General features: G+C 41.2%; 1 protein-coding gene across 5 annotated transcripts in view; it reads right to left on the reverse strand.

Moving 5' to 3' along the window:
- SLC25A48 (solute carrier family 25 member 48) overlaps positions 1-13012 on the reverse strand; it is a 51119-nt gene extending 38107 nt beyond the window's left edge. For 3 of the 5 annotated variants that reach the window (XR_005294286.2, XM_038411945.2, XM_038411944.2), the window contains exons 1-3: positions 10190-10979; positions 9883-9926; positions 2625-2696 (exon numbers count right to left, since the gene is read on the reverse strand). Coding sequence is in view for 4 of the 5 variants with exons in the window: in XM_038411945.2 (XP_038267873.1) it covers positions 2625-2696; positions 9883-9926; positions 10190-10328 (255 nt within the window). In the remaining variant the exon portion in view is untranslated. Of the gene's footprint in view, positions 1-2624; positions 2697-9882; positions 9927-10189; positions 10980-12571 lie in introns of those variants that run through there. The other 2 variants (XM_038411947.2, XM_043490909.1) reach the window with 2 other exon arrangements.
- Between the last annotated feature and the right edge of the window lie 908 nt (positions 13013-13920).

Raw genomic sequence — 13920 nt, forward strand, 5'->3', positions numbered from 1 at the left:
TCACATTATATGTATAATTTGGGTTATTTTTTCCAAAGTGCATTACTTTACATTAATCCACATTAAATTTCATTTGCCATTTTGTTGCCCAATCACTTAGTTTTGTGAGATCTTTTTGAAGTTCTTCACAGTCTGCTTTGATTTTACCTATCTTGAGCAGTTTAGTATCATCTGCAAACTTTGCCACCTCACTGTTTACCCCTTTCTCCAGCTCGTTTATGAATAAATTTAATAAGATTGGTCCTAGGACTTACCCTTGGGGAACACCACTAGTTACCCCTCTCCATTCTGAAAATTTACCATTTATTCCGATCCTTTATTCCCTGTCTTTTAACCAGTTCTCAATCCATGAAAGGATCTTCCCTCTTATCCCATGACAACTTAATTTACGTAAGAGCCTTTGGTGAGGGACCTTGTCAAAGGCTTTCTGGAAATCTAAGTACACTATGTCCACTGGATCCCCTTTGTCCACCTGTTGACTCCTTCAAAGAACTCTAATAGATTAGTAAGATTGGTAGAGTTTTTTTATATGATGAATATGATTTTCATTAATCCTCATCATTTTTGACTTGGGTGTTTAGTTGGAAGCCTGAGGCTGGGTTACTTTAAGGGAACTGTGTTATTGACTTCTGAGTAATCAGTGCGGTATATTAGAAGTTTTTGTGCTGGCTTGGTAAATCTAAGTATTGGAATATCCACCAGTTTTGGGGATTGTCTGCCCCGTTTTTTGCAGTTCACTCTGAGTGACCTCAGCTGGCACCCCTCGGATTCCGGTCACATCCTGCTATACTTGACTTTGCATATCTCCACTCCAATTCAGTTTCCCAGGATTTATAAGTCTACTTTCATATGGTGTGGGAAATTGATCACTGAATACTTCTCTTGTCATTTTTTTAACCTATGTTTTCTTTGATCCTTTCATAGAGCTAATTGGATGTGAAATGTAATGCCCCAAGTAAATTCTCGACAATTCTTTAATGTCATGTCAGGCTAGCTAGCTAGCTAAAACCCAAGATGGATGTCAGACTGAAAATGCAAAAACTGAATAGCCAATGTTTCTTGGAAGTGAATTTAGGACACTGAGAAATTACTGTCAGTGCTTTTCACAGATTATACAGCATAAGGGAATATTCTTAATACAGCAAATCTGGAGACATAGGAAAATACTATAAATATTTAGGGCCAAATTCTCTTCTGGTATCACTCCATTGGAGTCAATAGACTGATACCAGCAGAAAATTGTGCCTGTAAAACTTCAAGGAAGAGGTACTGCAGCTTGCAAAATGGTGAACAGGGGAAGCTAAACCAGGCACACAAGAAAAGAGACAGTCACGAGTAATGATATGTTAACTATGCGGTAGATATAAAGCAGATGGTGGTGCACTATCAGTTCAGCATTATTAACCTTTTATTAGGTTGCCCCCTTCCCCCATGCATTTTTTGTCATAAATTATACAGGTAGAAAACTTGCCCATTTTATCTAAGCCATATCTTGTCACGCTATTCAGTCCTCACTAAGGCAAAACTCCCATTAAAGTGGATTAGACAGCACAGTGAAGGTACAGCAGTGTACTACCCAGGGTAACCTTGTTTCTAATAATCATTTGGCTTAATGTTTAATGGGAGTTTTGCCTGAGTAAGGAATGTAGGATCAGATCATCAGTGTCATAAGACCTAAATCTGTGTCATGGTTATGAACCAGGTTTCTGTACTGATTTACACCGAGGCCATTCCATTCACTTCCATGTTGTCACATGGGGACTAAGTCAACACAGAACTTGGCTCCAAATTACCTTCGATGGGCCTGGCTGGCTGTTCTAACAATTCAGAATCTGAACAAGAGGGCAATACACCTTAGGGCTTGTCTACAGGGTGCAGTATGGCACACCAGGGTGGTGTGAATTCTAATGCACACCAATGTGTTGCATACTCACTGGCCCACGTAGACCTGACTGGCACAAACTAAAAGCTCTCTATCGTGCATTAAACCTAGTATTGTTTGAAAAGTGCACTAGGGAACTTTTAGTGTATGTCAGATGGGTCTGCATGAGCCAGTGAATGTGCAACATGTTGGTGTGCATTAGAATTCATGCCTCCCAGGTGTGCATTAGCTCCCCATGTAGAAAAGCATTTGGTTTAGGAACAACTTTGGATTTCTCAGTAAGAGTAACAAGAAAGAAGATTAGTCTGCTCCCAGTGAAGTCCAGGGAAGCTCTGTGACAGAGGTCAGTAGGAGGAGGATTGGGCATAAAGTCCACTTCTGTACTTCCGAAGTTTAGGCTCTAGGTCAGACCTGTGTTGAAAGAGGTTGTTTGTCCTCCCACTCACAAGCAGGTTTATTCTGGGAAAAACACTGTTCCAGAAATAAAAAGGAAATTGAAAGTCATACATGCCTGTGTCCTGCCCACTCAAAGGGGCCAAAAATCCTTAGGCACTTCTGCTAGAGAGACTCCTCCTCCTCAAGGGTCAGGGTTAGTTGGGGCAGAGGAGATGGATGGATGCTAGCAGTTCTTCACATAAGGGCTTTGAATGCTATTGCACTGAATGCATCCTGTTTTGTAATCACTTTTAATATCTTTTTCATTTTCTATTCTGGCACGTTATAGACAAACCAAGGTACTTACACTTTCATTTCTGTACACGGTAAGGATACAATTAAGTGTATTTCCATATCCTTGTCCAGCTTGTAAGCGAGTCTGCAAGATGTATTGATGAAATGTAATTGAAACAATACATTTTCAATTCAGTGAAAGCTCATGCTATGCAAACAATGCACATTTTGATTTGACAGTAAATTATGGCTTTGTTCCTAGGACAAACGGGACAATAAAGTGGCAGATCCAAACAGAACCTCAGAAGTTCGGGGCTCTTTGCTTCATGCAGAATCCGTGATTGTCACACTGGTTTGAATTATGGAAAGGCAAGACCTCCCAACTCTGCATAGAATCATTAGCACATGTGTTATGCAGAATAATATCATTTGCAAAGGAGACTATTAGCTACCAAGGAATGCAGTGGATTCTCTGTTACCTGAAGTCTTTAAATCAACATCAGATAGCTTTCTGAAAGATATACTCTACGTCAAGCAGAAGTTATAGCTTTTATGCGGGAATCACTGGTTAAAATTCTATGGCAGAAGGACAGACTAGATCATAATCGTCCCTTCTGGCCTTAAATTCTATTAATTTAATGTAAGTGGAAGCTTGCCTATGATTTTAAGCCTTTTGTTATTAGACTTCAGGGAGTGTAGCAGGTAGTTCATCATTTATCATGTGTTCTCCTTTAAGTTAGTTGATATGCCTGAAAGAAACCTTGAATAGCAGAAAAATTTACCCTCTCCCCCAAAGTCCAAGTAAATGGCAGGAGAAGAAAATGAGTGCTAGGTTTCTGGAATTCAGACTCTCAACATGTGTTAGGTCATGGCTCCATGGCTTCTACATCAGCATATGTGCTTGAATCGGTGCCACAAACCTTAAACCCCCTCCACCGGAGATTGTGGCCACTAGATCATAGATCCAATGGCCTTGCCCCATCTGCAACCTAACTCTCATTGCTGGTGGAGCTGGTGTCACTTTATGCAGGGCGTGCAGAGTACCTCACCTACCTGCTCTTTAGCTGCCCAACCCTGCAGATCAGACCTGCAGCAGTTCTGTTGCATAGGGTGCCTTCCATGGCCCTGACAGTGCTAGGTGAATTTCACGCTAGATGTCTAAACATTAAGTGGAGCCAAGGCAATCATTCCAAGCCTCAGAAATATCTAACTTCTAATGCAAAAAAAGGTGTTTTAGACATTGCTCCAAGCCAAGAGGATTTGTTTCTGGAAAGAGATATTTATATGTTTTCTAAAAGGACCAACAGCAGTAATGAAACCCAGCACATTAACCATGACAAACCCTGTATTGTTTAACAGACATTTCACCTCTCACATATATAGCTCATCCATCAAGCTGCTTTCATGTTTTTAATAGAAAAAAGTCATTGCAATCAACTGACAAATTTTCTTAGCTTGCAGGTTTATTTTAGGGGAAATTCAGTCTCTGTTTTTTATACTAATATCAAGAGCACTGACCCCTTTACTCCCTCCGTAAGTGGCTGCACAGAATGATGGCCTAAATGCCCTGTAGTGTTTGCATCCATCCCTTAAATCTGCAATGACATTTTTCCCCCTTGTCATGACCCCTCTGCACAGCATGCCCTATCTCTAGCTATCTGAATCACCATATCTTGCCCCCTGCATATAGTCACAGTGCTGTAGTCTTTAGAATGGACACATCAGTAGGTGGTTTGGTATGATATCTCTGAATAACAGAACAGTTTCCAAACTGTATTTCAGAAAAGAACAGCCAGCTACATATAACTGGTTTTAGTGGAGCTACACCATTTTACACCAGCTAAAGATCTGGCCCAATAGTTATTTACAACATATAGAAAATTGGAATGTGCGACACTGGCAAGGAAGGAGGTTTGAAAAAACAAGAAACAAAGGCTTACATGAAACATAAGGAATTTTGCGATTGGCCTTAGTAGGATCAAGATTTAACCATCACTAATGCTCTCTGACCTCTCTGTTGCAAACGGTGATTTCCCTCATCCCAGCCTTCGATTTCCATTATTTAATTACGTTTTTTTCATATACAGGAACCCCAGATTTGGCAAAACTCCTTTCCCCTTCTGCAGACTATTATCCATTTTCCTCCAATTCAAACCCTTCTCCCTCGTTACCTACTGCTTCATCTCCCCACTCCCTCTTCCTCTGATCACCACCACACTATGGCACCTCACTAACAGCTGAGAAAGGAACGCATGCAATTTTCTCCACATCAGGATAAAAGTTGCTTATGAAATACGTATACACAACCATATCCCTACTCAACGTCTGCATCATTCCAGTTGCTCCAAAATCAGCATAGTTGGCAACAGCAATCTCTCCCTCCAAGAATGAATGGGACATTTCATATTGCACACAATTGCTTTAGCAAGCAAAAGTCCTCAGATATTTTACTCTCGCTATATCAATAGCTATCTGTGCTATATATTTAAGATGAATATTGAGAACTCACTAAAGGACATGCCACAGACGAACCATGGAGAGGAGTTTTCACGTTGAAAGCACTGAATGAGCTCCTGCAGGAATCATTACTAGGATCCTAGCCTCAGAGGAGTGAGAGACTAAACCCAAGCTTTGCAGGTTTATCTATAATACTGAGAGGAGTGCCATTGCCATATGCTGTCGTCTTGATGTATGGGACATGATGCACATAACTCTTCATGTAACAAAATGAGTCCATGGAGGAATGGTCCATAATTTTTTAAAAAATGTGCAATCAAAGAGAAATATTTTCACCAGCCTTTTTTAAACACTTGCAATTCTATAGGCAGGTGGCAGCTGCTGTTCATATACAGCATATATTAAGTCTCGATTTCAAAAAGTCAGGCACAGAATTGCAACTGCAATTATGTGTGTATAGGTTTCAGAGTAGCAGCCGTGTTAGTCTGTATTCGCAAAAAGAAAAGGAGTACTTGTGGCACCTTAGAGACTAACAAATTTATTAGAGCATAAGTTTTTGTGAGCTACAGCACGAAAGCTTATGCTCTAATAAATTTGTTAGTCTCTAAGGTGCCACAAGTACTCCTTTTCTTTATGAGTGTATAGTGGCATACCTGATTTGTGCATCCAGTTACCATTATGACATGAGTAATTCAGATATTTGCACAGATATGGGCCTGAATGGCTATTTGCAAGGGTAAGCCTTGCCCTTGCAATCATGGTTATTGCTTACTGTGACTTTGAATTCTTTCTTGTACGGATTTGCGTACTTAACATGGGGTTTTTCCATTTCATCTCCTCAGGTTTGTTTTCTTTTCTTTTACACACTAACCAGGTTCCTAAAGGTTAAAGTTAATGCATTTTGGAGTAACAAAGGATAATCTTTTCTCATCACAGAGAGTATTCTTTAACTAAACTGTCCTCTGTGTACTAACAGTGAGGGTTGAATTTTCTGCTGATATAATTCTATTGAAGTCAATGGATTTACACTAGTGGACAATTTGGTCCTGAATTTATTACACCAGTTTCCTTTGGAACTTATTCCTCCATATTACATTTTAATTTATGGCACAACAAGGATTTCAGACTTGAGTAGCCTTGCTACCCTAACACCAACAATACCTCTTAGATTTCTCTATTCCAGGTTTACAGTATGGTATCTCCTATCCCGGAGCCTTAAAATTCCACCGTTGTTCCTTACAGAAACTCAGTGTCATTCAATAGCAGTCACTCTGCAGTGCAGGAAATCTGCAGGGGAGGTAGAATGTGAAACCTCCCACAGTGTACTGAGATTTGCTTCTGGAAATAAGGAGGGATAAAAATATTCAGCAAAGCATCTTGTTACACTGATGCTTCTCTGACTGATCCCAAGATCTGGGAGCACATAGCTGGTATAAAGATCCCATTGTCCCACACCACTATAACACCTGCTCTTGAGTGCAGGTCAGCCAGACTTGAGGATCAGGGCCATCATCATTGTATGCTTAAAATGTAGAACTGTTTTTATGCACGCTAAAGGTTCATCATGGTGCATGAATGCAAAAAATCATATTTTCACTTGGAGGACTCTTACCTGCATAGCCAGTGTGTGAAACTGGCTTGTGATATATAAGAGAGAAGAATGCAAACTAATATCTGTGAATAAATAAATTCATTAATTAAAGCATTCCTCAAAATGTTAGTCTGACTTGGGTAACTGCAGTGGCAAGTGAATACAACATTCAATGTCCTTCTCTCCACATGAGTGAGCCGTGAAAGTATTGTAGGCATAGAAGTTAAACCTTATTCTGAATTGAAATAGACTCCAGTTCAAAATGACACTGATGGCATGCCCTTGAAGAATCTGGATAAGTGTGTTCTACTGCTATAATGCATATAGTGGCTTATTAGAAATGAAAGCCACCTAAAATTGACAAAAGAAACAGTCACTAAAAGTAAGCAGAGGCAAGGAAAAGCAAACAGTGGCCCAATAGAGGTGACACAAGTGAAAGGGAATGTCCCAGCAAATGACTAGGGAGGGCTCTCTCTTTAACAGAACCTTAGAATGGTCTTTTCTTTGGGTTCTAGTTTAGAACCCTGACTTTGGACAACCATATGGAGATAGCTCGTATAAGCTGCTCCTGCCAGCATGGAGAAGGATGTGAAGCCATTGGTTAGAATAAACAAAGTGAACAGACCAAAAGGGGATCATTGCTAATTTGAAGGTGCATGTGGAGTCCTCCCCTGACATGAGCATAGGAGCAGCTTTCTAGTTTATTCTCTGGTTTCATTAGTGAAATTGGCTTTTGTCTTGGAGAAGACCCAGCATCTTGAATCACATCAAAAGCTGAGAACAGCAACAGCGCCTAAACACTACTCAAGAAGGTTCTGGTGTATAAAGGGTAAAATGAAAGATGTGGAGTGAAAGGTGAATGAAGCTAAGACCATTTATAGACATGACCTCATAATGCAAGGGAAAAAACTTGCCTGGATTTTAGGGGATGGGGAAGGGAAAGAAACTGCTGAACCAAATGTTTGGTTTGTTTGTTGAGACTTGCCATGCTGGTAACTTAATATACATGAAATAACGCATGTATTTACCCAAGTTTCTCATCTCCCAGAAAAAGGGAACTTTCATTCCTTATTCCACTGGACACTATGTTCATAGGTAAACACTGTTCAGATGCTCACTTTGTAGTTCAATATTGGTTAGATTCCTTCCCCTCCAATTTGGAAAAGTAACAAAACTGCCTACTTGGTATTCCCAAACGACATCCAGAACCAAATGCAACAGAGGTGTCAGCTTGACAGTTGTCTTTATAAGCACTGAAAAATGCATTACTTGTTACTTGGCAGTTCCTGAACAAACATAACTCAAACGCTCCCAACAACATACATTGCCAATGTCCATCACCCACACATTATGATGACATCAAAGCCATATATTCCTGGACTTAAAGGAAGACACCTCTCTGGGATGTAAGCAAACAGTATTTCCAGAGGAATTCATAGCCAACATAGCCAATACACAATTCCTGCTGAACATACTCAGCTCTGAATATTGGCTTCCCAATGTCATTTGTTAATGCACTGGCACTGCTTCTGCAGTCAGACACAGTTCAGTAGTCAGCACCATGTGTCCCTGAAGAAACCCAAGTACCTCAAGCAACAATGATCCTCAGTCTGATGGTATCTAACTTCTTAATAAACACAAGATCAGCTCTCCTGGAGCAAGAGCACAAGGACTATAAGCTGAGATTCTTAAAGCCCTATTCTTGTTCATTTTCATTGCAATTTGGCTACCAAATCTCTTAGCTGGCTTTGAAAATAGCAGGAAAGTATAATAAAATGTGCCATCATGTAGCCACATGTTGCACAGGTCCCTGCACAGGTTTGCAGGGGCTGGGAAGATGATGCAAGAAGCCTTCCTACCCACCCTACTTCCCCACCACCATCACTCCCGGGTCCATGCATAGGGGCTAGATTCTTATTACACAGCACTGTGATTGCTCCAGGATAATAGTGATATCAGCATTAGCTTCCCTGCAAAAGAGGAACCCTGGCCCCACTTCTCATTGCAGCATGTGTGAGAGGGAGAATCTTCTTCAACCTGTAGAAAGGGCATCGCATAGGCCACTTTGGTCTACACTTCCCTCAGCGTTCTCAGAGCCACTGTTCTTGCCCAACAAGCTGTGTAATCCTCTCTCAGCCAATGGTGCACCTCAGTAACTGCTCTGCAGATCATTGGGCTACAGCAGTAACTGTGGTGCTTCATGAGTGCCTGATCCAGGCAGTTCATTTTGGATTCTTGACACAACCCTCCCCGGCCCATCCACAACTCCTCCATGCAGTTGTGGAGATAGCCACCATGGAACATTTGATGAAAGGGCTTCAGAATCTTTGTGGTCTGATCATCCCCGCTGCAGAGCCATGGTATTTCTACTGGCTACTGGGCCTTGCACTGAGATACAAGTATAATGACCTCCATTAGGGGTCAACAGCAGGGTGATGCTAAAGCACAGGTCTCTTCCACTTGAGTTGAAGTAGTAAATCCACTAGCTAGCTGCAGTAGCAGATGACTATTCCCTGCAGGCCAGCCTCAGAGTGGGATGTATAACACACTTTTCCAGTGGAGGAGGAGAGGGAGTGGTATGTTCTTCTAAAGCTTCAAATGACTAGAGTAAAATACTAACGTGCCCCAATAGTTGTACGTTCAACTCAACCAGCTTTATCCGTGTTAAAGACTATGCTGCCTTGTCTGCACTGCAGTATAAGGACCTGTTAAACATCTTCTAACATCACACCTGTAAATCCATCTAGAAAAAAAAACAGATTTCTCTTGTAGGAAAGAGGAGGATAGGAATGGCTATTGAATAACTGCAGCTCCTAGCTTCGGGATAGCTATATTTGTACTTTGTCCTTACAGTACTGCCAACTTTAGGAAAACCCTTTAAAAATACCTCTTCAGCAAAGACAAATACAGCTTGCCTTTTGCCCTTTGTAAACTCAACCATTGCACATTGATAAAGGATATCCTGACCTTTTAAGTAAGCGGAACATTATATAATGGGTAGTTTTCGCTTTCAGTTTTGATCCCATCCAGGGAATTTATCTGATAATCATATTTTCATATCTTCCTTTTGAAAGGTCTTTCAATAATTTTTTCTGTGTTAAAATCAGAGGTGAGACAAAGAAAGAAACATACAAAGAAAATATGACTAAATGTGGATGCATTTTCCTTAGGGGTTAAATTTATCCCTGAGCAGGAAGCTAGTGTGTGGGTTGTTTGCTGTCTGTCTGCAAAGGGATGAATCTCACAATCTGTGTAAGTGAAAGTGCAGCTTAAAATATTTTACCTTTACTGTGTCCAGAGGATGTCCCACAATTACACTTGCAGCTCCTGGGGATTAAAATAAGGCCATTAGACAAAACACATTTGGATGAGTCAACTAAAAGGAGAGACTTTTGTAACATTTACCCAATGAAACTCAAATCCATGCCCTGTTGCACAGGTGCTCCCCTCAGCCAATCAGAGCACTAGCCATCATTCTGCTCATTAATTAGTTGATGAAAATTTACACATCAATAGAACCATGCAAACTGAGGGTACACCTTGAAGCAATGTCAGTTGCAGAGCAGATGCACAGGGAGAATCAACATTACCTTTGTGAGATGGAGCTAATAATCTGCTCCAGATCCCCAAGAGCCAACCCAGAGAGGTGGTAGTGGTGAGACCAGTTGACATGAAGGGCTCTATGCATGATTTATGGAGGATATTGCAGACCAGGGGCTGGAATAGCATATGTGGAGGGGCTGTGTTGCTGTCCCATGCACTGTCTGCAACAGGGAGGACAGATTTTTATACTCAACCTCTGCACTGTTCCCCATACAAAACCTATTTTCTCTTAACCAGGTTTTGTGTGCGTGCGTTTGAGGCTGCTTGTGAAAATCTCTGTCATTCAACGGTGGGACAAGGGCAGTCTAGCCTAGTGATCAGAGCAGGTGTAAGACTTCATGGCTGGAGCAGATGTCATGAACCAGCAATTAGGGTCAGAACTGGAGTCAGTAGTTGGAAGGTGGAACCAAGAGTCAAGCTGAAGGTCAAGGACTCAATGCTGGAGCTGAGGGGTAAACCAGAGTCAGCAGTCAGAAGGCAGAGCCATGGATCAAACCAGAGGACAGTTACTGGAAACCAGAGCTGAGGATCAAGCCGTAGTCAGAAACCAGAGGCATGGGTCAAACCGGATGCTAGGAATTGGATACCAGAGCCAAGGGTCAAGAGTAAGTAGTCAGAAGCCAAAGCCATGGCTCAAGCTCAGGGTCAGTAACTGGAGCAAGCAGGGTAGCAGGCAGTCCAAAGGGGGTCCAAAGCAAGGGGAGGACAAAAGCTAGGCTGGGTGGAAGGCAGGAGCAGCAGGAACAAGGTGACACAGTGGTAGCCATGAACACTGAGCAGCCAGCAAGTTGCTGCTACTGCTGGCTTAAGAGCGGACTTGCTAGCTCCAGCAGTCAATCAGTTGGCCTGACCAATGGTGGCAAGGCCAATCAGGCAGCCTGCTGCAGGCCAGCTGTACTCATGAGGCCGCCTGGAGACTAGCTATGGTGCAAGCCCTGGCTCCTGACAAATGGCTTCATAGTTAATTGACAGCTCTGTTGAGAATTGGAATATTATCACATTACTCAGTTGTGGGAAATCAGCCACTGCCCTGCAATGCCCAGGAGAAACATTTCAATTATGGCCCATCAAAGGGAGAACAACAAGAAGTGAGAGGAGAGAAGCAAAGTGGGGGGTAGAGAATGAGAATCTTTTTAAAACTGCTCCAGAAGCTTAGCTCAGGATCACATGCATTCATGAATTTGATTTATGTGAGTATTTAGTACAATTGTGCATAAAAATTGCACACACAACTGGCAAATTTTATCCCTAACTGGCTATTTGCTCACCCAGTTTTCCTGCCCCATATATGTATGTTTTTGCAGTAGGAGACATGGGAAAATTAGCCAGAATAACATCACAACAGACACTCCAGTCTCCTCAAGCTTTGGAAATCAAGCCTCACCCTTTCTTGCAGTAATTTGGAAAAGATTCCAGTTTTTCCCAAATAAATGAGGACATTGACCTGAACTATTCAGTGGTCTCACACCCTTGTGTGGTGCCAATACAAAAGCCTCATGTGCTCTGTGTGGACATTAAAAATCCATGACACTAGCACTTTTTAACAGTAGCCACCTGCTCTTAGCCAAAATTTCCTTCTCTACTCTGCTGTGTTGTCCACCTGCCAGATATCTTCCAACCCAGTGATAGCTGCATTTTAGTGGTGCACTTTGGGATCTTTCTAGATAAAAGGAGCTCTCTAGAAGTGTAAGATACTTCTTCCTACACTTTCTAATTGAGATAGCACCTATTTTACAGAAGGCCAGAATCAATTCTTTCAGAAAACTGCCTGATCAATAATTCTAGTCTGATAGTGAGAATTGTCCTGATAATAATCTTATATCCTTATCACGACGATCCACTGAGAACCAGATCTGTGCCTTTCATAAAAGGGTATGGATTAATGGAGCCATCTGATTGGCTGGTGAGGATTTCCAGCTGTTTAAATATGAGGCTGTATGCATAGGGATCTGAACTCAATAGGCAAACACTAGAATGCCTTTATAAAACCATAGTCTTAAGTGTTGGGTTACAATATCATTTTACATATTTCTCACCTAGAGACATTCAGCCTTGTAGATCATGCACTTACCTCAGGAATGTGTAATGTACAAGATGACACCATAATGTCATATCCCACAGCTCATTGCATATTGATAGTCTTAGAACAGACAGATAAAACTGTGTGATGTTTTATTACTGCTTAATTGAAACTATCCTCTCTGTACAAATGTGGCAAATGACACATACAAACACAGACAGGAATAAATGCACGCAACTTGATAAATGCATCCATCACTAGACTTCATTTTAAAAAATGCACAAACACTTTCCTATTTTTATAGCATTCTGGTGTTACTGTCCCAAAATATCCCACCAGCGTTACTTACCTCCTATCCAACCAGCTACAAAATCTTCTAACTGAAGACTGCCCATATTTTAAAACTGCTGGACAATTCCTATTCAAATAGTTTCATGGAAGTTTGCAATTCACAATCAATTTCTTCAGCATGTGCTGTTGAGGACAGCTTGAATGTGTCTCTTTGACTCTGTTATGTAGAAAAGTGAATCCAACACCATGGGGTGTCCCAAAGGGATTGTAGTAAGAGTTTGTGTCTTTCACATGTTTCAACAGAATTAAAACTGCAACAACTCTGACTCTAACCTCTCACACAGCCTGTCTCAAAGTGCCTCCAAAGCCCACTGTGACATCATTCCCCCAAACCTTAAAGGCACAGTACAACCAGAGCATAGGAATTTTCACACTTTTTTTTTCTTTTAGAGACAAATGGGGAAGGTTACTGACTAAGTACAAACCATGCATTTATTGCAGGTCAAATTACTTTGTGTTCTAATTGTTCCTTTTGAAAGAAGCATCAGTAAAAGGGATTTTATGTTACTGGCAATAATGATAGTTGATGAAAATTGCATTTGAAAAGGTAGGTTTTTTCCATAGGCATAATATTTTAAAAACATGAATTAATATGAAATTCCAGGTATGGCATGCATGGAGTTAGGGCCATAGTATGAACTACTTATGTCGGTGAGCAGATACTCACACAAGTCACAATATAATAACAACAACAATACCTAGCTCTTATATAGTGTTTTAGTCAGTAGATCTCAAAGAAAAGTCAGTATCATTATTCCCATTTTGCAGATGGGGAAACTGAGGCTGAGAGATCTGCCCAGGTCATCCGCTGGAAACAGAACATAAGTCTCCTCAGTCGCAACCCTCTGCGCTATCCACTAGGCAACACTGCCTCTCATGTGATACATAGCAGCATATGCTATCACAATATGAGTAAAGGGTTCATATTGTGGCCCTTGAATGCTAGGGAAAATGACTGTGGTCCAGAATGTCAACTGATGTAAATAAGAGTAGCTCTATTGAGTTAACACAGCTATGCTGAGAATCTGGTCCTCTAAGTACAGACAAAGGCACATAGTACAGCTATCCTGGGGGAAGTTGTACATCTAGGGCCTAATCTTGCCAACTTTTACTCATATAAGTGGACCTTATCCACATGAGTAGCCCTGTTGACTTCGATATTCCTACATGAAGCCAATGGGACCATTCACACTTTAAGATTTGTCTACATTGGGACATCCAGGAAAATTACTTACTTAAACTTCATTAAATCCCTGTGTGGACACTGTTAATCAGAATTAAAGTGGCCTTAATTCTCAGTGAGAATGTTCACACAGGGGTTTAATATCACTTAACTAATCTACTTGA

This window comes from Dermochelys coriacea, chromosome 8 (assembly GCF_009764565.3).
Source record: "Dermochelys coriacea isolate rDerCor1 chromosome 8, rDerCor1.pri.v4, whole genome shotgun sequence".
Classification (NCBI taxonomy): Eukaryota; Metazoa; Chordata; order Testudines; family Dermochelyidae; genus Dermochelys; species Dermochelys coriacea.